The sequence below is a fragment of the Myotis daubentonii genome, chromosome X (assembly GCF_963259705.1).
Source record: "Myotis daubentonii chromosome X, mMyoDau2.1, whole genome shotgun sequence".
NCBI classification, from domain to species: Eukaryota; Metazoa; Chordata; class Mammalia; order Chiroptera; family Vespertilionidae; genus Myotis; species Myotis daubentonii.
Genome location: NC_081861.1, coordinates 35847281 through 35873107, shown reverse-complemented (window position 1 = coordinate 35873107; position 25827 = coordinate 35847281). Strand labels below are relative to the sequence as shown.

Genomic DNA, 25827 nt, shown 5'->3' with positions numbered 1-25827 from the left:
ATATAAAAAGGAGGCCTCAGAAATAAGGGTAACAAATTCATATGTCACCAGGGGTTAGGCAAGTGACATAAATTTGTAAGTTAGGCCAGATGTTAGAGTAAATAGATTCTAGGAGAAACTAAGGTTAACTAAAGAGATCATGTTTCATCAAAATGCATTCAATCTTTTTTTTAAAAAATAAAGGCATAGTATAGGTCAAATTAATAATATCTTTGAAGTGGATTTATTCCCTGAGTCACCATTTATGATGCTTACTAGAGGACAATCAGGAAGAACATATCATCAATGAAGAGCTTGCTGTGAGCAGAGAAGATCCATGAACTTAGAGTAAATATAATAACCAGTGTAGTACTGCCATTAAAAGTCATGTCTTGGCACAGAGATATCCCATTTATCCCCTGCCTCCCCACATCCATAACCCCCACTCCCATTAACACCCACAACCAGAGTGGTATATTTTTTATAACAGATGAACCTACATTGACACATCATTATTACCCGAAGTCCATAGTTTACCTTAGAGTTCACTCTTGGTATTGTACATTTGGTTTAAACAAATGTATGATGACATATACCCACCATTAGTACCATACATAGTAGTTTCAGTGTATGAAGATTCTGCTATATTTTTCTGTGAACCTAAAACTGTTCTAAAAAATAAAATATATTTTAAAAAGTTATGTCTGGGTACTCATACTATGAAACCAAAAATAATCAAATCTAGTTGTGATTCTCATCATTGAAAAATAAAACACCTGGATGGCTGATGATACAATATTTGTTAAGAATGCAGCCTCTTTTGTTCCCACCAAGACTGAAGTTCAGAATTTGTGACAAGTTCATCAGATTTAGTCAAATCAAACCAGAAATCTAGGTGTCAAGCTGAACTCAACTTTGCTCTTGTTCTGCCACCCTTTCCTACCTCATCCTTACTTCAGAAAGCCCTCCCTCTTCCATATGGCAGAAACTCTATGATTAGATGTGGCCCAAATGATGTATGTTATTTCTAGGCCTGGACCCTAATAAAACTTAATAGAGCTTTTCTGTAGATCACTCACTTCCCCTGTAGGCTGGCTGGCTGCAGAGCATCTAGTGGAGGACTCCCAGGCTTAGTGAAATGAGGAGCCACTAGATGGAAGGAGCCTGGCTTCCTGAGTCACTGCTTGGAACAAGGATTCCTCCAATCCCCCAGACAACCCATATGGGTCTGTGATATGAGCAAGAAATAAACTACCATTTTGTTAAGCCATTGAGATCACATGTGAGTTTTTTTTTCCATACAATTGTTAGCTTGGGTTATTACATTCACAAACTCAAACCCTATTCATCTTTCAAGGCTTCTACAAGAAGTTTCTCTTCCAGGAAGCCTTCTCTGCAAACTCCAGTTCATTCTACTCTGTTTTCTAACCTACAGAAGCTTTTTATTTTTAATGTGAATTCTCCAATCATACTCTGTCTAAGCAATAAGCTCTTTGAGGGTAAAAACTGGATTTTAGGCTTTACTTTTATACTGCAACAGATCCAGTAGACCTGAGCACAAATCTCCAGTAAACTTGGTTGAATTATAAATTGACGCATTTATATTGAAGCACATCTAACTTAAACCAAATAAAGCATGCCATGAAGTGAAGAGCGATAGATGAATTTCTCTAAAATTTAGTTTAGAATGGAGGCAATGGTAATCTCTTCCTCTAAAGACCTTTAAGAGGAATACAGTCCCCTCTCAATTAGTGATTATTAGAGTAGGGGGCGGGCAGGAAAGTGGGTTAACAACCAAGAAAAAGTAAAATAAAAACCAGGGATCAAATTAACTGCAAATGAATTTGACCCACGTAGATAGCTACACTGAATAGCTCAGGCTCCCCCCAAATCCACATTTCTTGTTTTATAATCTCTTCCAACTTTACCATCTTAGGAGTTCTAAGGAAACAGAAATGCCTCAAGATTTTGCCTTACTATGGTTTCCTATGGACCACATATGGGAAAGCAAACAAAACGCTGGGTCCAGGGTCATATCATGGATCTGGGTTTCAGGCTGACTTCTGTTGCAAATATTTAACCACTCAGTGTCTAGATTTCCTAACCCATATCCTGACTACTACACAGGGTAAAATGGTGTGATGCTCATAACAGCCAATGAAATGGAAGCACTTTGAAGAGGAAGAAATACTATGGTGGTGGTAAGTGGTGTCCTAATTGCTCAGTCATTGCTTCCATTCTTCCTGAAAGTGACTTTTCTAAGCCCAGAATCATAGACAAAGATTTCCACATAGGCCCTGCTTCAACATTTTAGGCTTTTCTACATTGGACAGACATAATAAAAGATTTAAGTCCACAAAGCATTATGTAACATTTGTCAGTAGTAGGGGGCCCTATGTTAGAATCACCATTGAGACAAGACAATGGTTGAAAACAATTTTGTTAGCTAGGGGAAATACTGTACGATTGAACTACTGGTGTAAAAGCCTTCAAGCTTAAGTTTTCATCCAGAAAACCAAATAAATGAAGCTCCATGCTGTACAACTTGCTCAGGAAGAACTGGGCCAGGGGTGGTGTCTGCACATTTAACAGTGACACCCAACACTAACAAAGGTGTGAGTTGTGTTTCCTTGCTTTATAGATGTAGACGTGTGTGTAAGAGAGACTGGGGGAAGTAGATGGTTCTAGTTCAGTTGAAATGCACATCTCCTGTTTTACTTTTGTGCTAGAGTTTTTGTTCAAATGATGCCTGCAGGACTCAGGAAGTATGGGCTAATACAAATGAGGTTTACCAAATACAAGCTGAATATTTTATATTCACCCCCCCCTAAAAATTCTTCAAACATCAAGTAACTATACCTACGACACCACTCAGATACATTTTGAAGAAATGCCTCTGTCATCCTAAGGAAACAAACTGCCTCACAAGGGTCTTCTGTGAACAATTAGCCGAGGAAGTAAAGTTCATTTATTGCCCATGGACCAGCGAAAAACTAATTGTAGTTGTTACACTCTAGGGAAAATGACTCTCTTGCAAGGTATGTGACTGACCAAGAGATTCTAAAAAAAAGCAAACTAAGTAGAATATCTTGGCCTGGATATGCAATAAAAGCAGGATATGAGGAAGTAAGCCTGACAGTGCTTACTATTCACAAAAATGGGCTAACTCAACAATTAAAATTTCTGTAGGATAATCATTTGGATATAATGTCCATTCAAAAACAATACAGAGGGCCCATTTATAATACTCTCAATATCTGTACATCTTGACTAATGTAGCTAATGCTGGAAGAGAGGTTAACAGTCAGAAGTGGTAGACAGTCATTTGCAATAGGTAGAGCAGAGTAACAAACACTGTGTGAATACAATTTTTAAACCCTTTCAGTGGAAATTTAAGAGATATTTAGGAGGACCAATTTGCGCTCAATCAAGAATATGATTACAATAATCACACACACACACACACACACACACACACACACACACACAACAGCTGTGGAAAAGAAAAAAAAAATAGCCAAAACAGTTGTCTGATGACACAAACAATTCCTCTGACTCTCTTTTTTCCATGCTCTGATCTGCAAGTTTGGCAGTCTGTGGGCACAAGAAGGTTACATTGAAAAGTATTGAAAAAACTGGGATGCCTTGTTCAAAGGGAGCTGGTGACTTCCCTAGCCTTGTCTTGATTGAGATTGGGTTTCCAAGGCCATTCCCCCACCTTTTTTTTCTCTAAATTCAATCACCCAGACATGTTCAGGAGAGATATGAGAGGAGGAAGAAAGTTTGGGACAGAAGCTGGGAGATCCTATTGTGAGACTGACTGTGACTTTCAAAAATTTACATAATCTTCCAGTCCTTAGGTTTTCACCTTTGTCTACTGGTGAAAATAAAAGCCGAGCTGCCCGTGTCAGCGGATTACTGTAAAGACCAAATAAAATAACACCTACTTTATCTGTGAAATCTTTCTGAAAGGTTAACACATGTGATGTTAATATTTATGATTTTGATTAACTGTTAGTTTTCTGGCATCATGCTGTGCTTTATCTGTTACCTGCTTCAGCACCGCTTGACTTAGATGGCAGGAAGCCTATGTGCTATTCTGTCAGCATCTCCATGCAGATGGTGATGATGGTCTGATAGGATTCTGGGTTACTTTTCCAGTCAAACTGGTCTATGCACTGGCTCTGAAACACACCTTTCACTTTCCCATCACTACATTTTTGCCTGCACTATTCCCTGTGCCTGGAATGCCCTTGCTTTCTCCTGGTATCCAATCCCTGTTCATATTTTTGAGACACAGTGCAAGTCTAGCCTCAATAATTACAATATACAAGGTGCAGTAAAAATCTGTCCATATATTTTTAATTTTATTATTATTATTACTAGAGGCCCGGTGCACAAAAATTTGTGCACTCAGGGCGGGGGGTCCCTCAGCCTGGCCTGTGCCCTCTCGCAGTCTGGGATCCCTCAGGGGATGACCACTTGCTGGCTTAGGCCTGCTCCCTGGGGGATTGGGCCTAAGCTGGCAATCAGACATCCCTCTGGCAGCCCAGCAGCCCTCGGGGGATGTCCACTTGCCAGCAGGGAGCAGGCCTAAGCTGCAGTCAAACATCCTTAGTGCTGCTGAGGAGGCAGGAGAGGCTCCCACCACCACCGCTGTACTGGCAGCCATCAGCCTGGCTTGTGGCTAAGCAGAGCTCCCCCTTTGGGAGCTCACTGACCACCAGAGGGCAGCTCCTGCATTGAGCGTCTGCCCCCTGGTGGTCAGTGTGTGTCATAGTGACCAGTCATTCCCAGTCTTTCTGCTGTTAGGGTCAGTTTGCATATTACCCTTTTACTATATAGGATAGAGGCCTGGTGCACAGGTAGGGGCCGGCTGGTTTGCCCTGAAGGGTGTCCCAGATCAGGGTCAGGGTCCCGCTGGGGTGCCTGGCCAGCCTGGGTGAGGGGATGATGGCTGTTTGCAGCTGGTCACACCCCCTTCAGGGTGGGGGTTCCCACTGGGGTGCCTGGCTAGTCTGGGTGAGGGGCTGAGGGACGTTTTCAGGCTGGCGGGTGACTGAAGCTCTCAACATCTCCCTTTTTTCTTTTCTTTTTTATTCTTGGATTTATTTACCTTCTATGGCTATCACTGGAGCTGAGAGACGGCTTTAGCTCTGAGGCTCGGCTCCAGCTCTTAGACCTCGGCTGCTGAAAGCAGGGATCTGGGTTTGTTTGGATTCTATAATTGAAACACTGTTGCAGCTCCAGCTCTGAGGCCTCCGCTGCTGAAAGCAGGTATCTGGGGTTTGTTTAGCGTCTATAATTGCAACATTGTTTCTTAGAGTGCTGCTCAGAGCCAGGCTGCAGCAGGCGGGGAACCTTGGCTTCCTCCATCACTGGAGCAAGCAAACCTCATGTTCGCTTCAGCTGCCTAGCTGCTGGCCGCCATCTTGGTTGGCAGTTAATTTGCATATTGCCCTGATTATCCAATGGGAAGCGTGTTGGAGGTATGGTTAATTACCCTATTTGTCTATTATTAGATAGTACTAGGGGCCCGGTGCACGAAATTCGTGCACTGGGTGTGTGTGTGGGGGAGTGTCCCTCAGCCCAGCCTGCCCCCTCTCACATACTGGGAGCCCTCAGGCGTTGACCCCCATCACCCTCCAATCACAGGATCAGCCCCTTGCCCAGGCCTGACGCCTCTGGCCTAGGCGTCCGGCCCGGGCAGCGGGGACACGCAGCGGCAGCGGCCCCACGATCGTGGGCTTCGCTTTAGGCCCAGGCAAGGGACCCCTAGCTCCTGGGACTGCCAGCTTCGACTGTGCCCAGCTCCCATCGCTGGCTCCACCCCTACTTCCTGCTATCACTGGCCAGGGCGGAAAAGGCACCTGATTCTCCGATCATGGCTGGGGGGCAGGGCAAAGGCGGCCCCAGGGCCGCCTTTGCCCTGCCCCCCAGCTCTTAGCTCCCCCCTGGGTTTCCGATCACTGTCAGTGGCAGGGGGCTTCTTCCTGCTTTCCCTTTCACCTCCCTGCATTGTGCCTACATATGCAAATTAACCGCCATCTTGTTGGCAGTTAACTGCCAATCTTAGTTGGCAGTTAATTTGCATATAGCCCTGATTAGCCAATGAAAAGGGTAGCTCATACGCCAATTACCATTTTTCTCTTTTATTAGTGTTGATTATTATTATTATTTTGTTAATCCTCACCTGAGGATATTTTTCCATTGATTTTTTTAGGGAAAGTGGAAGAGAAAGGGAAAGACAGACAGAAACATCCATGTGAGGGAGACACATTAACTGGTTGTCTCCTGCACATGCCCCAACCAGGGCCTGGGCCGGGAAGGAGCCTACAACCAAGGTCCGTGCCCTTGACCAGAATTGAACCCGGGACCCTTTAGTCTGAAAGCCCATGCTTTATCCACTAAGCCAAACCAACTAGGGCGCTCATATATTTTTTACAAAAAGTAAATTTTTATTGATTTCAGAAAGGACGAGAGAAGGAGAGAATCATTGATCATTGCCTCCTACACGACTCTCACTGGGGGTCGAGCCCCCAACCTGGGCATGTGCCCTGACCGGGAATCAAACTGTGACCTCTGGGTTCATATGTCGATGCTCAACCACTGAGCCACGTTGGCCAGGCTTGGTTGATTCTTGTATGTGCCCTGACCTGGGATCAAACCCACAACCTTTACCTACAGGGATGATGCTCTAACCAACTGAGCTACCTGACCAGGGTCATTTTTTTTTTTTTACTGTAATGACATTATAGCATATGTCTCCTCATGCACATGTGTACCTATGACTTTCTACATATTTTGTACAGCCAAGCTCTCACCAGTACCTCTCTCCAAGTATTTTAAATATATGGTTGAAATGATAATTATGTCAGGACTGTATATATACAACCAATGAAGTTTGACAGAAGAGAATTTGAATACAGTCAAGGAGTTTTGAAAACAAAATGCTTGTTACTAGTCTTGAAAAACAATCCTGAGTTATTAGTTTTAAAACTTATTTACTTATCCTCATTCTTATCATCATACTTTATTCAGTACTTAATCTGTGCTATGTACTGACTTAACCCATATGGTGTCATTTCATCCTCTATATTACCCTACAAGGAAGGCAGATGCACAATCTCCATTTTACAGATGAGAAAACAGCGGCTTGGAGTTGTTAATAATAAACTTGGACTCAGTTTTATCTGCCTGATTCCAAAGTCTTTAGGTTTAATTACTATAAACACTTCCTAAGTTTTCTAAATTTCATGATGCCCAAATGGGAAAAACACCCAGTACGATTTAAGGGTCATTGAAAGGTCTGCCTATCTGCCTTAAAAATGACTTTACTTCAGGAAGGTTTTTATCTAGGAAGACACAAACTTTAGAGACCTTAAGAAAATATATTGCTAAACCTGACCAACTTCTATATGGTTAAAAAAAGAAATGACAAAGTTGGAAAATATTTGCCACACATATGAAAGACAATGGGATGCTTTTCTTAATTTATAAGACAGAAAGATCAACAGCTCAATAGAAAAATTGGCAGAGGATATGAAAGTAAATTTACTGAAAAAATACAAATGGTCACAACAGATATAAAATAACACTCAACTTCATTTATAATTAAAGAAATTCAAATTAAAGCTACAAGCTATCATTGTCCACTGATCAGAGAGGTATATATTAAAATATTTAATGACACTGAGAACTTCTGAGGTAATAGCAAAATGGGCACTCTTATAATTATTGGTGTGAATATGTTCAATCTTTTGGGAGGACAAGCTGGTAATATCTACTATAGAGAAAAATTAACCCTATGCATATACTAACAAAAGTGTTTCAAAACATATGAATTAGGTTGTTCAATGTAGCACCATAGTGCCAAAAGATTAAAAATAACACCACATGCCCATCAAGAAGCAAATGGCTTAATAAATTATGGTATATCCATGTTATAATGTCATACAGTGGAAATATATTCAGGATATATAATCAAATGAAAGAATCAGGGTAAAAAGTAATTTATATGAGTCCTTTTATGTAAGGGAAAAATACATATGAAGGAATTGAAAGAAACTGGTTACCTCTCAAGAGAGATACTGGAGTGTGTCTCTTTGAGAAGAAGCCTGGAATTTTCTTTCTGCACCTTTCTATACAGTTCAAGCTTTCAAACCATAGACCAATATTACTACTTATTATTATACTAATTTTATGTTTCAATATCAATGGGGCTTATCCAGATGGTAAGATTATTTGCCATTTTAATTTGTATTCTTTATAATTCTTTCTTTAAAAACAACAAATGTAATGAAAGTACTTTTCACTACTGGCATGCCAGGATGTCTCCACGGTCTTCCATTTCGATTCTTTCTTGATTTATGGTACTGCCCCTTCAGCGGGTCTCCAGTAACATGCTCAGATGAGCGTAACCCATTGTCACCCATCTGCACTATGACACCCCTTTTGGAGAGCTGTCATTTATGAAAGCAAAGACACCTGAGTCCTCAGAGATTGGCCATAGGACAGGACAGTGTGTGTGTGTGTGTGTGTGTGTGTGTGTGTGTGTGTGTGTTTAAAATATATATTTTGTTAGATTATAAAAATAATAAATGCTCAGAAAATTAAAGAGAAGAAAACAAAATCACTCAAAATTCCTTATGCAGCAATTACCATCGCTAACATAGAAATTTACATAAACTTCCTCTCAAACTTTTACCTCTGTGTGTACACACCACCCCTGCATCCTTACAGATGTAGGAGAAAATAGTAATACAGTTTTGTATCCCGAACCTTCCATTGAATATTATATTGTGAGTATTTTCCTTATACTGGCAGAGTTGTGCCAAGTTTTGGGGGTAGTAGGAGCAGTATGTCCTGCATGCAGACAGTCAGGGGAGTGCATTTTCGGTAGAAATAGTAAAAGCAATAGTAAAACTGATGAATAGCAGGCCTATGTTTACTATCACCAATCACTGGAAATTGTAAACAATGTCAATGATCAAATATCCCTCCCACTGTCCCATCCCCCTTCAGTATACTGCTGCATGCCCAGCCAGTTCTGAGTAGGGAGAGAGAAGAGAAAAGGCTGAATTTCTATCTGGCAAAGACAGACAGAAGGATGAAGGGTGGGGCTCGGAGTTAGCCAGGGGAATCCCTGAAAGACTGAATGAAGAGGAGACATTTCAAACATCCTCAACTTGACCAGTTTGCTGCTTAGACAACTTTAGAGAATCTGCTTGACTTAAAGAAAAACAAACCTAACAGCTTTCTTACATGTTTAAGGTAACTTAAGCTATTAGTTGCCTTTAAAACACTGGTCTATATGCCTGTGTAATGCTATCTATAATCCTTAGTCTGAAGTGGTTCCAAAATGTAATCAATTGATCAATTACAAAATAAAATTGGGCTGCCTGGTTCCATTTCCAGCTGTGTTTTACTCCATGATGATGTTAAAATCAGGGATTTCCAAAGATATCTGGGTTTGCTGCATGGTGTGTGAGTTTCATACTCTATACCTGCTATTTGAACCAGTATTACTGGATGATCAATTAATGTAAAAATGTCTTCTGATGACTCCTCTGTTGTGGAGTGAATATTCTGATTTATCTGAGAAGTCAACATACTGTAGATTTCAGATTCCTTCAAGAATCAGCAAAGCATGCTAGACTCACCAGGAAATGACTTCCTCATTTCTTAGATTTTATAGTCAGCTCCATGCATTTGGTAAACTTGAAATTACTAGGCTATCTTGTAACTGATGGTGGAGCAATATGGGACCATGATCAAAGGTTTTAGCTCTAATACAGTTTCATGTTTTAGAACCTTAAAAACAAACGTTTTGCATTGAAAGAAATTTCCTAATTAACTTCTGAAGAATTTGTACATTAAAACATCTTACCCTGCTGGAGAAGACTGATAAAGCAAACATACTACCTTCTGCTGAACAGAAACTGTACTTAGAAGGAACTTGATATTCTCATAAAACTTTTAATAGGAAGAAGTGAATCAAATTCCTTAATTACCATTTTATGGTTGGTAAAAGGGCAAATTACATGCCATCCATTTCTAAATTTCAAAATGTCTCTGGTGCTTTTAATTAAAGCTGCCATCTAGAAACTACTAAAGCAATTTTATGCAATTAGTTATTTATAGGTTACCATAATACACCATTCAAAATATGACTGAAGTGATTTGCAGTGTGTTAGTGTGTGATCTCTGTCATTTTGGTTTGATGGGGAGGGGGTTCTTCTCATTGTCAGCTGAGGTGATTCTTAAATGGACAGACAAGAAAGATGTGACACTAAGGAGCTGTGCTAAGGGAGCAAAGTTATTTTGGCTGGTGATCTGAATAAAAAGAGTAAGAACCATAATTCCCATGTCTGTCCTGATATGTAGGGGTCTAAGTTTCATTCTAAACAGTACTACAGAAGTATATATCACTGTTATTCCCCCATCTCTCCCCGCTTTGTTGCCATTCTGTCAGATACCTAGCACTCCACTTCCCCATGCTACATGAAGTAGCTCCCACCTTGGCTTGTCTACTCAGGTGATCTCATCTATCCAAATACATCCAGCCTGTGCTCCATGCCTCCAAGTCCCCCATTAAGTGTCTCAATGAAGAATTAATGTGTTGCTCTCCCAGGCAATATCCTGCCCTAAACACTTAAGTTCACATCTGAAGAATCTCCTTATGGAATGAATTTAATATTGAAATGGTACTCTGCGAAGGGAATTGTTTTGGTTAGGTGGGCCTTGTGTTTGTGTGTGTGGGGCTCCTCAAACTACATGTAAAAGGAACCAGCACTAGAATTATTGCATCTCAAGGTTGGGAGGGATCAACTAATTAAATCACAACTAGAGGCCCAATGTACCAAATTCGTGCAAGGGGCTCAGCCCTTGCAGCCCCAGCTGCCTCAGCCCTTGCAGCCCTGGCTTCATTTGGAAGGTCGTCCAGACAGTCGTTCTGCTGTTCAGTCTAATTAGCATACTAGCTCTTTATTATATAGGATACCTGAATCTGACCCTATCTTGACTCTTGCTTCTTTAGTGGCAACATTTCTCCCTAGAAATAATGAAGTCTCAGACTGACTTACAAGGACATGGAACTTGCAAAGTAACTTATTCCATGCTTGGTCACTATGTTAAGCAGTATTATTTTTAGCAACAAAATAGAAAGCCTGATCATAATGGTAGACACCATTTACTGTATACACACTACATGCTGGGCACCGCAATAGGCACTTTACATGCATTACTGAACACTCTGTTGCATAGGCACTATTACTTAGCATACTAACTTCACAGGCATGGGAGCTGAAGCTCAAAGAAGTTAGGTGACTTACCCAAGGTCACACATTAATTGAGTGGTGGATCTGGGATTTGTATACAATTCTGTTTGACTCCAGAACCTGGAAACTTATCTCTCATGGCATTTGGCCTCTAAAATATTATTTCTGTGCTTGCTTGAGTCTTATGCATGCATGAAAATTAAAATAAATGCAGAAGAAAAAGTAATTTAATAATGTATCTGTAACTTTATAAAACTTGAATTAACTTAATGCAGGTTTCTCTGTATTAACCATGGATATTACCTAGACCAATTAGCCAAGGTTAGATATAAGTGCTTTTCCATTTGTTGACTTTGCCACCAACAGCTTATGGCTTCAGGACTGTGACAGAAAAGATAGAAAGGTTCTCATGTTCCAGCTGCTGACATAATATAAGATCAACATTTTTGACCATCATAAGCAGATGAATTAGACCAATGATGAATAACACGAACTCTCACTCTGGCTGCATAACAGGCACTAAGTCTTTTGGTGTAGCTACTATGAACTGAACTACCAATATATAATTTAGGAAAAAAATCTCCAGAAGTGGAAACAGCATGGGATCAGTGAGCAATAAAGAACAAATATTTTGCTTGAATTTGAAGGCTTTCTCAAACATATTTTTCTCAAGATGCCTCTGATTCTAAGACAAGTATGTGGGAGAAAAGTTCTTACGAGAAATGCCTTGAAGTTGAGCTGGGAATTTGGTGATGGGTGGTAGAATGTTCTTCTCCAGAAATTCTACTTCACTAAGGGGTTGTTCCAAACTTTTTCCATATACCTCAAGGCTTAACTTTACTTCTTCATTTTTAGCAGAATAAATCCACTTCTCTGAGAACACTGAGGCTAACAGAATGATGTACCAGCAGCCTTCTAGCTCCTTCTGCCTAAAACTTATCCTTACATGTATACATTATCTTAGGTTGGTCTCTTTTATCTCCTCATCAATTGAAGATCTATTTCCTTTCAGCTTCCTCCAGACTTTGTTTCATCATTTATTCTGTCTTCTGTATCTTTCTATTTACCTATACTATTGCCCCATCTCTCTTATAGAAAAAAACATCCCCAAGTGCCTTGTCCTCTCACTTCTTATCACTCTATTGTTTATATCCAAGCTTCTCATTAGAGTGATATTCAGTAGCGGTGTTTATTTTCTCACCTCTCATTGGCTCATCAAATAACTGAACTCTGGCTTCCACCGCTACCACCATTCAGACCAGGAATGGCAGTCACCAATGAGCTCTTCATTGACTAATACAATGGCTACAAATCTATTACATTTGATACTGTTTTTGTAACTTCTTGAAACAAACTGTTATGCTGGCTTCTTGGATACCAAACTCTCTTTGTTCACCTTTTTCCCCTAGAGATTTCTTTTCTCTTTCATAGATGCCACCCTATAGCCTACACTGTAAACATCAGTACTCCCTATGATTTCTTTGCCCCAGCCTTACTCCAGTGCATTTTCTGCCCTGCCACCAAAATAATCTATCAAAAATGCTGCCTCAAATTCTTTGCCTATAAGATAAAATTAAAACTTCCTATTCCTTCCCCTTCTCTTATTATTTTCAAATATTTTGACTTTAACAATACTGATTTATTTATAGTTTCCTAAATATACCATTCATTTTACCCATGCATCTCTTTGCATACTATACTCTCTCCCTCATAGACACCAGTGACATCAACAAGATGTTACTGATCAGAGTTTTAGCATCTTTCTTAATACCCCAAATTTAGCCTTTTGGAATAGCATGTAGATGCCAGAGCAATCAGTAGAGACTCAGGATGCACCTCAGATTTTTTTTTGTCTTGACACTATCATAACCAGATTTCTTAATTGCCAATAAAGTTAAAGTAACTCTTATATGATTAGGATAATGAATATCCTAAAAAACTTTTGAAAGCCATCAAGATTTAAGGATCATTTCCCTCCTAGGGAATGGCTCAGGGGTTGTTTGAACTCATCTGGATATTGCCTAAGACCTGCTGAGTGCTGAGGTCAGTTTGCTTAAAGATGCACATGGAAATAGAGACATAACCCTTGGTGAGGTCCAAGGGAACCAAATTGAGTCATTGATTAATTTCATCCTGTCCAGTCACTCCTTCACCCTCTATATCTACTTAAAAAAATAAATGAATTCAGCTTGTCACAAATTTTATTTTATATCCCCACCTAGTACCATTTCACATTCTGCTTAAGTACTTGGTCATCTATTACATGACTCATTAGTTTGAGTTCTCTGTAGAATTAAAGAAAGTTGCAGTAAAAATAATAAATGGAACCTAAGTTTCAACTACATCATCCATGCATGTTTTAAAAGCATCTTTCAAAGTCAACTCAAACTCATATACAATGCCAGGAATTAGCACACCATCAAGCTCTTTGCTAAACTTTTTTTTCCTTGCCCCATTACATTGAAGTATTGATGAGTAAAATGGCAAATGTTTCCCTTTATTGGGACTCAAATCAAAGTATTTAAAACTAAATCAGATAAAGATTTCTTCCCAGAGAAGTATCCACGGGCTATCTATATATATAAAAGCCTAAGTGACAGTCTGACCATCTGACCATCAGACTGTCTGGTAGTTGTGATGCACCATGACCACCAGGGGGCAGACTCTCAATGCAGGAGCTGCAGAGCTGAGGTGACTTTGTAGCTGGGGTGACTTTGTAGCTGCGGTGACTTGGCAACTGCGGTTCTTGGGTGATGCACCCGGAACCAGAGAGGAGGGAGCCTGATTCCAGGGTGCATCACCTAAGAACCACTCTCTTGTAATTCAGCACCACTCGGGGGATGTTGGAGAGCTGATTTCAGCCTAATCCCCGCAGATCAGGCCGAGGGACCCCACCAGTTCCCGAATCCATGCACCAGGCCTCTAGTCTTATATGAAAATCTATTCAGGGCCACTTCCATTTTTTCCTTTAAACCAAATTTGTAATTACCAGTTATAGTCAAGAAATTTAATAAAGTTAAGGTTTCCTGCCTCCACCCCTTAAGAAAATGTTGCTGAAGTTCCAAAATGCAGACTCTTCCAAAAAATGTGACAAACTTTCCTGGAGATTTATTTGAATAATTACATTTACAGACTATGTAAATGCTATGTAGTGCACTAAGGGTACACTACCAGGTCGGAAAAATTAGAGGAAAAGATCTAATAAGAAAAGGAAGGTAGACTAAAAGTCATTTATCTTACAAATAAAAATGTATTGTTCCCATTAAATAGATTTTATTAGATTGAAAACCATTTTCCAATATTTCCTACCCTCAACAGAGACCATGGGTTTTAGCTGCAGGGCAGACAATATGGGATAGTGGAGGCCAACTTGGTTTGAATTCTAGCGTTATCTGTAAACTTTGTGACCCTGGTAAATTTCTTAACCTATCTAGTCTCTGTTTCCTCATATATACAGTGGGGATGATACTATTGGCCTTTTGCATAGTTGTAAAGGTTAGAGATACTGTGTGTTAAATACCTAGTACAGTGTATGACACACAGTAGACAGTAAGTTATAATTGTAGTCATTTTAATACATTGAAGCTTGGAGGGAGATCATCCCAAGCCCTTCAGTTTACAACCGAGGAATCTCAGGATCCAGTGTTTAAATGACTACTAGCCCAGTGAAACAGAATTAGTCAACGGTACATTAAGTCTATTTTAGTGTTCAGGGAAATGAAAGCACCATGTGGTACAGTGACTTACACAGGGCCATTCAAAGAAACCCTGGCATTAGATAGATTGAACAAAAAGTCTAGGTTCCCTATCCCCACATTCATTGCAATTTGCTACCACTTATATATATATCTTCATCCAATGGCTTTTGACCTTTTACCTTTTGCTGACTTTTAAAATCCCATTTGATAATTTATTCCAACTTTAGGACATATGATCTCAAAAGCAAATTTTACTTCATCCTATTTTTAGAATAGATTCAGAAAATAAATTAGCTGTCTTGCAGATTAACATTTATTTGACTTACCTTGCATAATTAAGGACATGTTGGAGAGCCTGCCCGTAATTGCAATATGTTGCTTGTTAAAGTCTTAGGGCAAGCTCTCTTTCCTAACCTCAAAATGGTACTCCCTAGATGTACTTTTCCATTCTCTACTGATCTATAGCTTTTTAGCTTTTCTTTATTAGCTTCTAGGTGGAAAGAAAAAAAGTCAAACCTTTCCTTAAAGAAATCCATTATACATTTGCTGCCTTGTAAGGGGGAAGGAAGAAAGAACTGAAGTGTATGGTAGTTGTTAAGAAAAAAAAGAAACAAATTGTTCCTTCTTGAGAGATAAAGAACCTGCAGGAGAACCTCAAAGATATAATTAGCAATTAGCAAGACTCTCCTTTCAATTTGCACACTGTGTTTTAATGACTTCTTGCATGATTTTTCCTTCTTGCATGCAAGTCTATGAAATTGCCCTGCAGCATTCCATATAATGAGAATCTCACTTCTGATTCACTGCCAAGGGTGAGTGCTGTCTATATTCGGCACAGAGATAGGTGCCTTGGTTAAGTACCTAAGAGTTCTGACCAGCATTTTCAAGAGTGACTGATGTCTGGACATAGGTTCTGCTATCTGAGTGACTTGGAAGATCACTAACAGGGTCTTCAAGCACTGTTAACATAGTTGAAGGAGACGTGGTGGATACTTCGTGTGAGTCACACATTCCCTTCCTTTAAACATCCTCCTTCACTCACTGTATCAGAGCAGATGTTGCCAACATCAGCTCAGTACATTAAGTGAAGGCAGTCTTAGATGGATTAGACATTCAGCTATCTGAATCCTCAGCCAGATGTTCTTAGGGTTCCTGAATGCGTTGGGACCAATCAAGAATACCAGGTTATTGTAAAGGCCACCTTTGGATAGAAAGATGAGTAAATATAGCCAAAGGAAAATGCAGTACTAGCTATGACAAGAAAAACTTAGTTTAATATTAACTTTAATAGATACATAAATTTTGGCACTCTCATTACTGATGCTTCAGGAGTTCATGTAAAAATCCTCTTCATCAGGATTCTATTACTGCTACTTTCCAAGGGGGGCGCGGGGGGGGGGGATCTGCAAGGAACCGATTATCTGTTTTATTTGAAAAAGCCGATATAGTCATCCTCTATGTGGCAGGTTGAATGTGGTAGATGAGATGAGTGGTTTTCATATTAGTGGCAACTCAGGAGGATGTCTATTTCAGGCATAATACAAGCTAGATTCCTCCATATTTCTTATGCAGAAAACCTTAAAATACTCACAAGTGTTTTAAACCTGTGTAAAGGTGGGACCCAGCCCATATTTCCCTGAAAGATGAGCTAATTATATGTTGCCCCTGAGTTCTGCATTCAATATTCAAGTATGTGATGTGGACCTACTTCATGCAAGAAATGAAAGCTGGCACCAGAGAAGAAAAAAACATTTCAAAACACTTTAACATGATACTTGGGGACTTACGTTCCCTTAAGGAAACAAGTTTATCTGCTTTAAGCACCACTGAAATTCCTCTTAGGAATACTTGGTGTAGGTAAAAGTTACTTAACTGATCAATTACACAATAAACATGTGTAGTGGATCCCACACTGTGCAAGATATTGCCAACGAGGTGGGGAAGATTCAAAAGAAATATTAGATGTAGTTTCTCATCTCAAGCAGCTTACTTCAGTAATAAAAAAACCCTCCCGTTCATGAAAGAACTGCTAAGTAAAATAAGGCAAAATATAATCAAGTGCTAATTGGGTAGTGTAGACACTGTTAAAGAAATTCAGATTTAATTGGCTGTGATTATCCAGAGGGGTTTTATGAAAGGCGCAGATATAACTTGAATATGGCCTTGAAGAAAGGGAAAGCTTTAAACTTTGATTGTGGTTGGAATTTAATCCCCATATGGCAAATGTCAAATGACTAAAGAGTAAACTCTTAATATTTGAAATAATAAGTGAACATCTAACAAATTAAACACATTGGCTTCACTTTATCTTTTTTGGCACGGAAAGATGTTCATAATAAATTAAGTATGAAAAGCAGATTTTAGAACAGCATTCTGTAATATGACTCCATTAGTAGAAAATAAAATATATGATAGGCATAGAAAAAAGTCTAGATAGATATATACTAAAATGTTAACAGTGGTTTTCTATATGTGATAGGATTATGGGTGACTTTATTTAAAATATTTTTGCATTTTTTTAATTTTTGTGCAACTGTTGTGTTATATTTGTATAATAGTTAAAAGAGATCACATTGGCTTCTTAAAAACCACTAAAATGAACACTTCATAAAACCAACTAAAATAAAAGCACACATACATACACACACACACTTACACACCATCTTGAAGAAGGAATAGAGAAGAATGAGTAAATAATTAAGCAGATAGAGTGGATGATTTATGATGACAGACTTAAAAGTTGATCCTTCAGCTTATGGCATAAGATGGCAATATGATCCAGGTCTATAAAATCATGAAGCTAATTGGAAGAGCAGAGATTTATTAACAAATCCCAGGCAATAGAACTGAGCATTGGCCTGTAAGGATTGAGAAGTAAATTTAGGACAAATAAAAAGAAAGGCCATGCTCTCACAGAAGGCAAAAAGAATTGGAATTTGTTATCCAAAGGATGATATAAATTGAAAATATACATAGCTTCAAGGATGATTTAAATTAATGGAGAAAAGGTTCATTAAAGGTTGGTTGTTAAGCAAAAGCCAGAAATGTCTAGAGTCTGCGAGATATTCAACATATTTAAATGTTAACAGTGGTAGAAGAAGCCTGCATTTTTGAGGCTCTCTGCCAGCTAGTAATTAACCATTTAATTGTTGGACTGTTGGGAGTTTCTAGGAAGTAATACCTGAGGAGAGGTTGGGGTATCAGGAAAGCACTCAGGGGGCTCTGGATAATAATTATCAACCAGAAAAGTAGCATTTCAATATTTTAATAACAGTTATAACTATACTAATGCATATTGGCTAAAATTTAATCCTGACTGTTCCTTTCTTCTGGGATAGACTTGAGATGTCTGATAGAGGCATATTGAGATAGACTACAGCATGGCAATGGTCTTAAGAATTGGAGAAATCAAATTAAATCTTCAGATCACCAAAGGATTTTTTTTTTTACCTCGAGGGCTGTTCAGTGAAGCTTCCGATGCTCTCCCACCATCTCCACAATGACTCTGGTCAAACGGAAGGCACTGATCACCTGTTCCTGCCACCACTTCAAAATTCTTAGTCAGATCTTTTGTTTCCACAAGAGATTTCAACTTGTAGACTTTTCGAGTATTGGTGTCTGATAGATAAAGTGATTCAGACATAGGGTCCATAGCCAGATAGTATTTGTGAGCAGGACTTGTGCTAAGGAAGAGAAAGGTAAAGTTATTCAAAGAAATTTGTTCAGTATACAACCCTGGGGGCTGCCTTTCATCACAAATGGAAAATTCTCTTAACAGATGAAAGAATTCAAGTACCTTCCTTCTTATGTACTGAGTAGATGGATACTTCATTTTTCTAGTAATGGATCTGAGTATAGAAAAATTCACTGCCACTGCTAACTTATAATAATGCTGATATTTCAATACCATCCATTGTGGGTAGAGGAAAAAGCAGAAGAGAATAAGTCCCAGGAGGTCATTTTTTCATACATACCTTTCATACCCAGTTCTCCAAATACCCACTAGATGACTGCCCGGATGTCTCACAGTCACCAATTCCCAAACATGAAGTTATTCTCTTTTCCTGCCATTCCTATCCCTCATAAACCTACCTCTCTTCCAGGCTTCCTGACTCATTTGCAGACACTATCATCCTTCCAAGCTCCTGTTGTAAACTGATACTTTATTTTGTTACTGAAATTGTTCTAGTTTTAACCCTTGAGAGCAGAATTTTTATTGGCTTGTGTGCCCCTTTGACATACCCCCACTAGTGAGGGGCCGGCTTGCCTGCCTTCCTTCCTTCCTTCCTTCCTTCCTTCCTTCCTTCCTTCCTTCCTTCCCACTTCCTTCATTTTTGGAACTACAAGATGCTCCAGGTTCATCTTATGTAATCCCTGTCCCAGTATTACAATGAGTCATTCCTCTAAGGACCCCTGGTTCCTTTTATTGGAGAATGGTATTGGAAACTGAGATCTGGGTGCTGGGCATTAAGCGTTATTATTTTCACGTATCTCTCCTGCAACTACACTGTGAGCTCTTTGCAGGTAGGAACTGTATTCATCTCTCTATCCCCAGTGCCAACAGAGTGTCTGACAGGGTCGATGTTCAGTAAGTGCTGAACTAAACTGAACTGAAGGACATGAAACTAACTAAGACATGGGAAGAGTTCAGGCCTTGGCTACTTGCCAAGCAAAATGGAGGGGAGAGGTCATCGGAATAATTAAGATATCCTTAAGGACTGGCATGTTCCTGATTCTATTTGTAATTGTATTTGCCCTCTAAGCATATTTATGCATGTGCAGGATAGTAAAGGCTTGCAAATACTGATGAAAGACCCAGTTTAGAGTTTTAACTGGCAAAAAATCAGGTCCAATTGGAATACTTGATTTTTTTCTACTTACCTTCATCAAATAAGAGAATCCGGTAGATTCCAGGGACATCTTCAACCCTGGAACCACCATGACAGCTGCTGTAAATAAACTTTAAAGGGCCCCAACAGACTCCAGAATTGATTTGGCAGTCATGTCAGACAAGGCATCTCTGTAGCAAAGACTACTTAAATACAGGTTTGAGTAAAAGTGTTTACATATCTGGTTGAATTTTTGCCTTCAGAATAAAATTTCTCCAGTGCCCTTATATTTTTCTAGACTAAAGGAGAAGGGTCACAACCCTTCCTGAAAATGACTTTCAATACTTCTGTAGCCTGTTTATGGAAGTTTCACCTAAGCCAGATGAATCAGGTTTTGTTTAGGAAAAGTCCATGGGCTGTTTTTCTAAGAGAAATGGTATTCGTACAAAAGCACTTTGGAATGTATTACATTCATTTATTAACAAATACTCCCAATGTGCCTGTGAGGGAAGTTAGAATAGTCATTCTCCTCAAATCTCAGCTGGGGAAACCCAGACACATAGAGGGCTTGCCCAGGGTCACTAACAAGCCTGTGCCTGGACCCAGAGTAAATTAGATCATATGTGACTGAGAGTACAAAATACCTTCAGAATATTCTGGTTCTAAAGGTGGCAAAGAAAAAAAAAATCAGTGTGTTCTTGCCTTCTTCTAACTGAGCAGCATATCCTATTTAGCTCAGCTGTTCTTAAACTTTGTGCACTGGCCTTTAGAAAATGGAATAGCTCAACAAACCAAATTCAAATCTGATTAATGTTATTTTCTTGACAGCCAACAGTCAGGAAGGTCTCCTATACTGATATGTCATTTCTTACTATTTCATGCCATTTCCCAAGCGTACTTCAGCTCTTTTCAGATTGGTTTCTTTTTACTCTCTGAAAACATGCCAAACCTGACAAAGAAAAAACACTGGACTAAATTCCAATTTGTTCGAATCCCTCATGTCTAAATGCATACTGCAATTTGGGATATCTGAAGACTTCTTTTATAACTTTATTGTTAGACTTACTGTCACCTTCTGGTTAGTTTTACATTTGGGCAACGCCCTTCAACTGAACAAAAATCACTTCATTCACGCTAGTTAAAAATCACATAGATTGTAAAATGGGCAATTAATGTTTATAATTAATACTATGCAACACTTTACCAGTAAGCAATTTGACAACCAACCTAATTTGTTTAAGAAATTAGTTATGCTAAAGTAACAAGGCTGAGCGTGTGCACTGGCATTTAGGAAGTGGCATCTTCCCAAACAAAATCCAAATTAAAAATCCTATCAGTGCCATTGTGATGACAATTGGCATTCGGAAGTGAACAAATTCAATTTTCTCCTTGGTAATTTCAGGTAATTTAGAACAGTTTTGACAAGTGTAATGCATAAACAAATTGAACAGAAATACTCATTATGATTAATTTTGGAGCTTTGTGTCATTGTTGGTAAATGGTCAGTTTACAGTTTTCCTATTATTTCTTTTTGGTGAGAAGAACTAAAAACCATGAGGTCACATAAAAGAAAAAAGGAAACATCTTGTTCAAGAAGATCATGGGGTCACTGTCTCTTATTATTCTTATCAACTGTATTTCTGGATTGAGGAAGCCTGCTGCATTCCCCCGCTCTCTACCTGCAACTGGAAAGCATTGAAGCTATTGGAACATACAGTCTCAGTTGTGATATCACCCAAGGAAAAAATGAAAAGAGACTTAAGGCCTTGCCTTCCACTAAAGTGCTGAGCAACAAGCTTTCACTTAATATCTGTTCAGTATATTCTGGTCCTCCAGCAAATTCCCACTTAGTGGCGTTCTCTTCTTTTGGAAGAAACTTACCTGAGTCAGAATTTCCAAGTTCACTTTCACATTACTCCTTTAACTTTAGTTAAGAAGTAAAATTTCCTCGTTAGCACATTATTAGGAAGTGGCCTCTTAGGCAAGAAGGGGCATTAGGCAGCTGCCCATGTGATTTGCTTACCTATGTCTGGTGTCTCTGTTTCTAGGGTGCACAAGGTATCCACGAGTAGCAAGTAAAAGTAAATAGAGAGGCATCAGTATCATTCAACAGGGCAAATCTCACCAGACACACCAATCCTAACTCAGCTTGTGGCTGTCAGAGAGATTCTATGGGGAGGGATCATTTAGTCAGATATGCAAGCCTGAGTGGACCCAATCACTGCTGGTTCTCCTGCTAAGATGGTATCAAGGTGATTGAACATCCTGTTTGGTGGGTGGGCAAAGCTCTAAGGCAGTTTTTGCAGAAAGCCCTCTCTGGACCATTTTTATCAGAATCACTCGGGCTCTTGCCATGTGTGCAGTTTCCTGGGGCTCTCCTAGTCATACTGAGTCAGAATCTCGAGGTGGGAGAGGAACCTGAGGATTTTATTTTTAACAAACTCAGCTGGTGACTCAGACACAAAATAAGGTTTAAAACAGCTGGGCTGAGGTTTCAGGAAGTAGCCACTGCCAAGGGCCTGAGCATTCTAGCTTCTGATTTGAAAGCCACCTTATCAAAATGCAAAATCCCTTTTTTATTTCTGGGTCTTATGGGACATTCCAAGATTACTGGCATCCCAAACCAAACCCTAAGACACTTATATGACCTCAAGAGATAAGATGAGGACATTACTTGTGCACATTAGTACATTACTCAGCAATATTAAAAAATTAAATTTAAAGTATAAAGGTTTTTCTCTTAGACCATGACAGAATGTCCCTGGCATAAAAATAGCTTCAGTAAAATATCATGTATATCAACTACTAGGTCCTTGTGTGTTCTAGCTGTTCGAGCTCCAAGGGGCAACTGCAATGGGTGAAACAGCACTATCAGATCAAAAGAAGCAGAACACGTTGGGGGACCCTGATCTGTAAGCACAGGGTATTTCACTCTGGGATCTGCTATGAGGCTTCTCACATAGGGAGTGCAACCTGACAAGCCTGACTTTGGGTCAAATCTGCCCAGAATTAGAAGACTATAATCATCTGTGAAATATAGTCATTTTAATTTTAAAATCCTTTTAAATCTGGCCCTTTATGTCACTTGGAAAAACACAAAGATAACAAATCTTTTTATCTAAACTAGAAAATATTCTTATTCTTCAGAACATCAGGCAAGAAGAAAAGACACAACATGATTTCATTTGAAGCTGTCTGCTACTACTAATTCAATGCTCTTTAAAGACAATATTCCTGGGATTTTACTAGTTGGGCCACAGGTCATGACCCACTGACTTTTCCTTTTCTCTGGCCTGCCTCAAAAGGGTAGGTATCCTGTGGGTTGACACAAAAGGTCAAAAGGTAAGAAGGAGAGCTCTGATTAGAAACCTGGCCTCAGGCATTTGAACCTTTTTGAGTTTCTTTGTCTCTGGGCACTTGCTTGTTTTTGTGGCCTCTACAATCCTGGCTGAGTGTGCTGGAGGGTGGTTTTAATCACTGTTACATGGTTGATCCTCCTGGAGGAAGTTGAGTTGTGAAAGTACTAGAAGGACCTCATTAAAACATGATTTTACCCACAACATGTTCTCATGGTACAGAATCATCTTAGGTGATAGCAAGGAGGGGGGAAAGGGATGGTTTGACTTTTCAGCAGCTGCTTCTGATCCTGCCAATAATGTCACTCTGAATTTGGAAAGATGTCCCATATTATGCAGAGCAGCTTCTCTCATTAATATCTCAGAAAGAGGAAGTGAAAATGATGGAATTTATTTCCAGTGTGTGACCTTGTTCTGTCTCAGAATTACTTTTAGTTAAGGATTTAGCATTGAGCCACCACCAAAGTCGGTCTGCTGTCTAGCTAGCAACTGACTGCATGCTGAGGTGCCAGTGTGTGAGCTCTTCACAAGGGCCTTAGCCCATCAGTGGTGCTGCCACTTGGCAATTGACTGACTTGAAGCTTGCCATGAGTTAGGAGGATAAAGGAGTAGAATTACAAATCTTTTTAGAACAAGGAACACTCCTGATGGTAGGATTTTGAAGTTGATCTTTGATTTTGTTCAGTATCTATATGATTAAAGGAGCCATCTATACTTTTTTAATTAAAAATTAATTGAGATATAATTCATGCACCATAAAATTCACCCTTCTAAAAGTACAATTCAGTAGTTTCTAGTACATCCATAGAAATGTGTAAGCATTGCCATCATCCAATTCCACAACATTTTCATCATCTCCTGAAGAAACCCTGTATCCATTAGCAGTCACTCCCCATTCCCTACCTACCTCAGCCCCAGGCAACCACTAATCTATTTTCTGTCTCTGTGGATTTGCCTATTCTGGATAGTACATATAAATGGAATCATAGAATAGGTATACTTTCACTTAGTATGATGTCCGACCTATTCTTTTTATATTTTCATGACATGGGAGATGGAGAAAGAGAGACTATGCCAACTTTGAAGTTGCTGTCTAGTGACCTGGAATCATGAGAATTTGCCTGGCCTGCTCAGTGGTGGCTGCAACACTTTACTTGTTCTTCATGCTCTCCTCAGCTTCTTACCTTAGTACTTAGCCTGAAATATTTAATGTTGAAGAACAGACTTTCCTTCCTGCTCATCCTTCCCTGGTATTCTTCCTCAGAAGACCAAGTTCCCATTCCTGCCATTCACTGACATCTTAGTACTTCCAATGCCACTACACTTATCTAAGACTAGCCTCCCCCTTGCTCCAGCCCTGTCTATAGCCCTTATCACAACTTACCTGTCTTGTGTTTTAGGGTCCTGCTTTCAGCTAGCAGTTCCTTTGAAAATAAATCTGACAAATGAATCCATGCCCAGGGACTAAGGAGGATTTTAGCTCGATGGGTCATTCTAAAAGAGGTTCTTGTGGGAACGCTTAGAGATACAATGTCTTAACTCAAAGGAACACATTTTCTAGAGTAGAAATTTGGGGCACTATGCAAGGCCAGTGAAGATGTTTTTGGGTGAGTTGGAGGGAACCCTTGAAAGCTACTGATAAGACATGAGATCACACTGGGGAGGTAACCACCTAGTTAATCTACATGAGTGTTTCTCTATTTGTAGCTTCAGTGCTGTTGACAGAAGGATGGTTCTTGGTCATTTCTCAGATATTATCAGAGATCTCAAAGTTGGGGTTCCATTTGTTTCTTCAGCAGAGTGCTCTAAAAGTTCCATTGCCCCTCAGCATACTAACTGCCCCCAAGTGGGTGTTATTCCTGTTCTACTTAACCCTCAGTGAATGCCAGGAGTTGAGTCCTGAGAACAATGTGGTAAATATTAACCAGTCACTGTATAGGAAAGAGTAAAATCAAGATAAATTTTCATGTTACATTGACATTTGTCCAGTCCAAATTACTCAAGGTACCAAGAAAAAATTGCCAGGCTCTTATTTTCTTCTTTCTTTCATTTTAACGGAAAGAACACAATAAATTGTGGAGATTAACAGCATCTTGAACAATAATAACATAGGGTTTTTATAAAGAATAAATCATTTCTTGTCATGCTTAATTGGTTTTCTAATAGATTTTTTGAAATTAGAAGACAAGAGGAGAGTAAGACAGGTATTCATATTTGAATTTTTGCAGAGAACTTGATCTGTGTCTCCTATTTTTACTTATATACTTATCCCTGTTAGATTTAGAAAACTAAAAAGTGTCCTGAAGACCATAATCAAAGGAAAAAGAAATAGTCATAGTTGATGAGAAATAGTTGAAGGACTTGGGCTATTTAGACTGAAGAAGAAAAAGCCCAGGAACCTATGATATCTCTTCATACTGATAAAAGCTTATCAGGTAAAGAGGGACCTGGCTTCTGGGCTGCTTCAGACATTAACCTTTGCCACTACTGAGTGGATGTTCCATGAAGGCAGATTTTAGTTCAATATAAGCAACAATTTTCTAATAGAGTACTCCAAAGATGTAATGAGCTGTCTAGAGAGCTATTTAAGTTTCCTGTTATTAAAAGAGATCAAACAAAGTAGAGATGATCAAATGTCATGGATGTAATGGGCACTATGTTACACCAGAGTGTCTATGGACTAGAA

The 25827-nt window shown here is 39.4% G+C and overlaps 1 protein-coding gene across 2 annotated transcripts in view; it reads right to left on the bottom strand.

Moving 5' to 3' along the window:
* Nucleotides 1-25827, bottom strand: part of TENM1 (teneurin transmembrane protein 1) — a 641347-nt gene that overhangs the window by 99684 nt on the left and 515836 nt on the right. For both annotated transcript variants that reach the window (XM_059680479.1, XM_059680478.1), the window contains 2 exons: nt 21809-21829; nt 18407-18639 (listed from right to left, as the gene is read on the bottom strand). In XM_059680479.1, coding sequence (XP_059536462.1) covers nt 18407-18639; nt 21809-21829 — 254 coding nt within the window. The remainder of the gene's footprint in view (nt 1-18406; nt 18640-21808; nt 21830-25827) is intronic.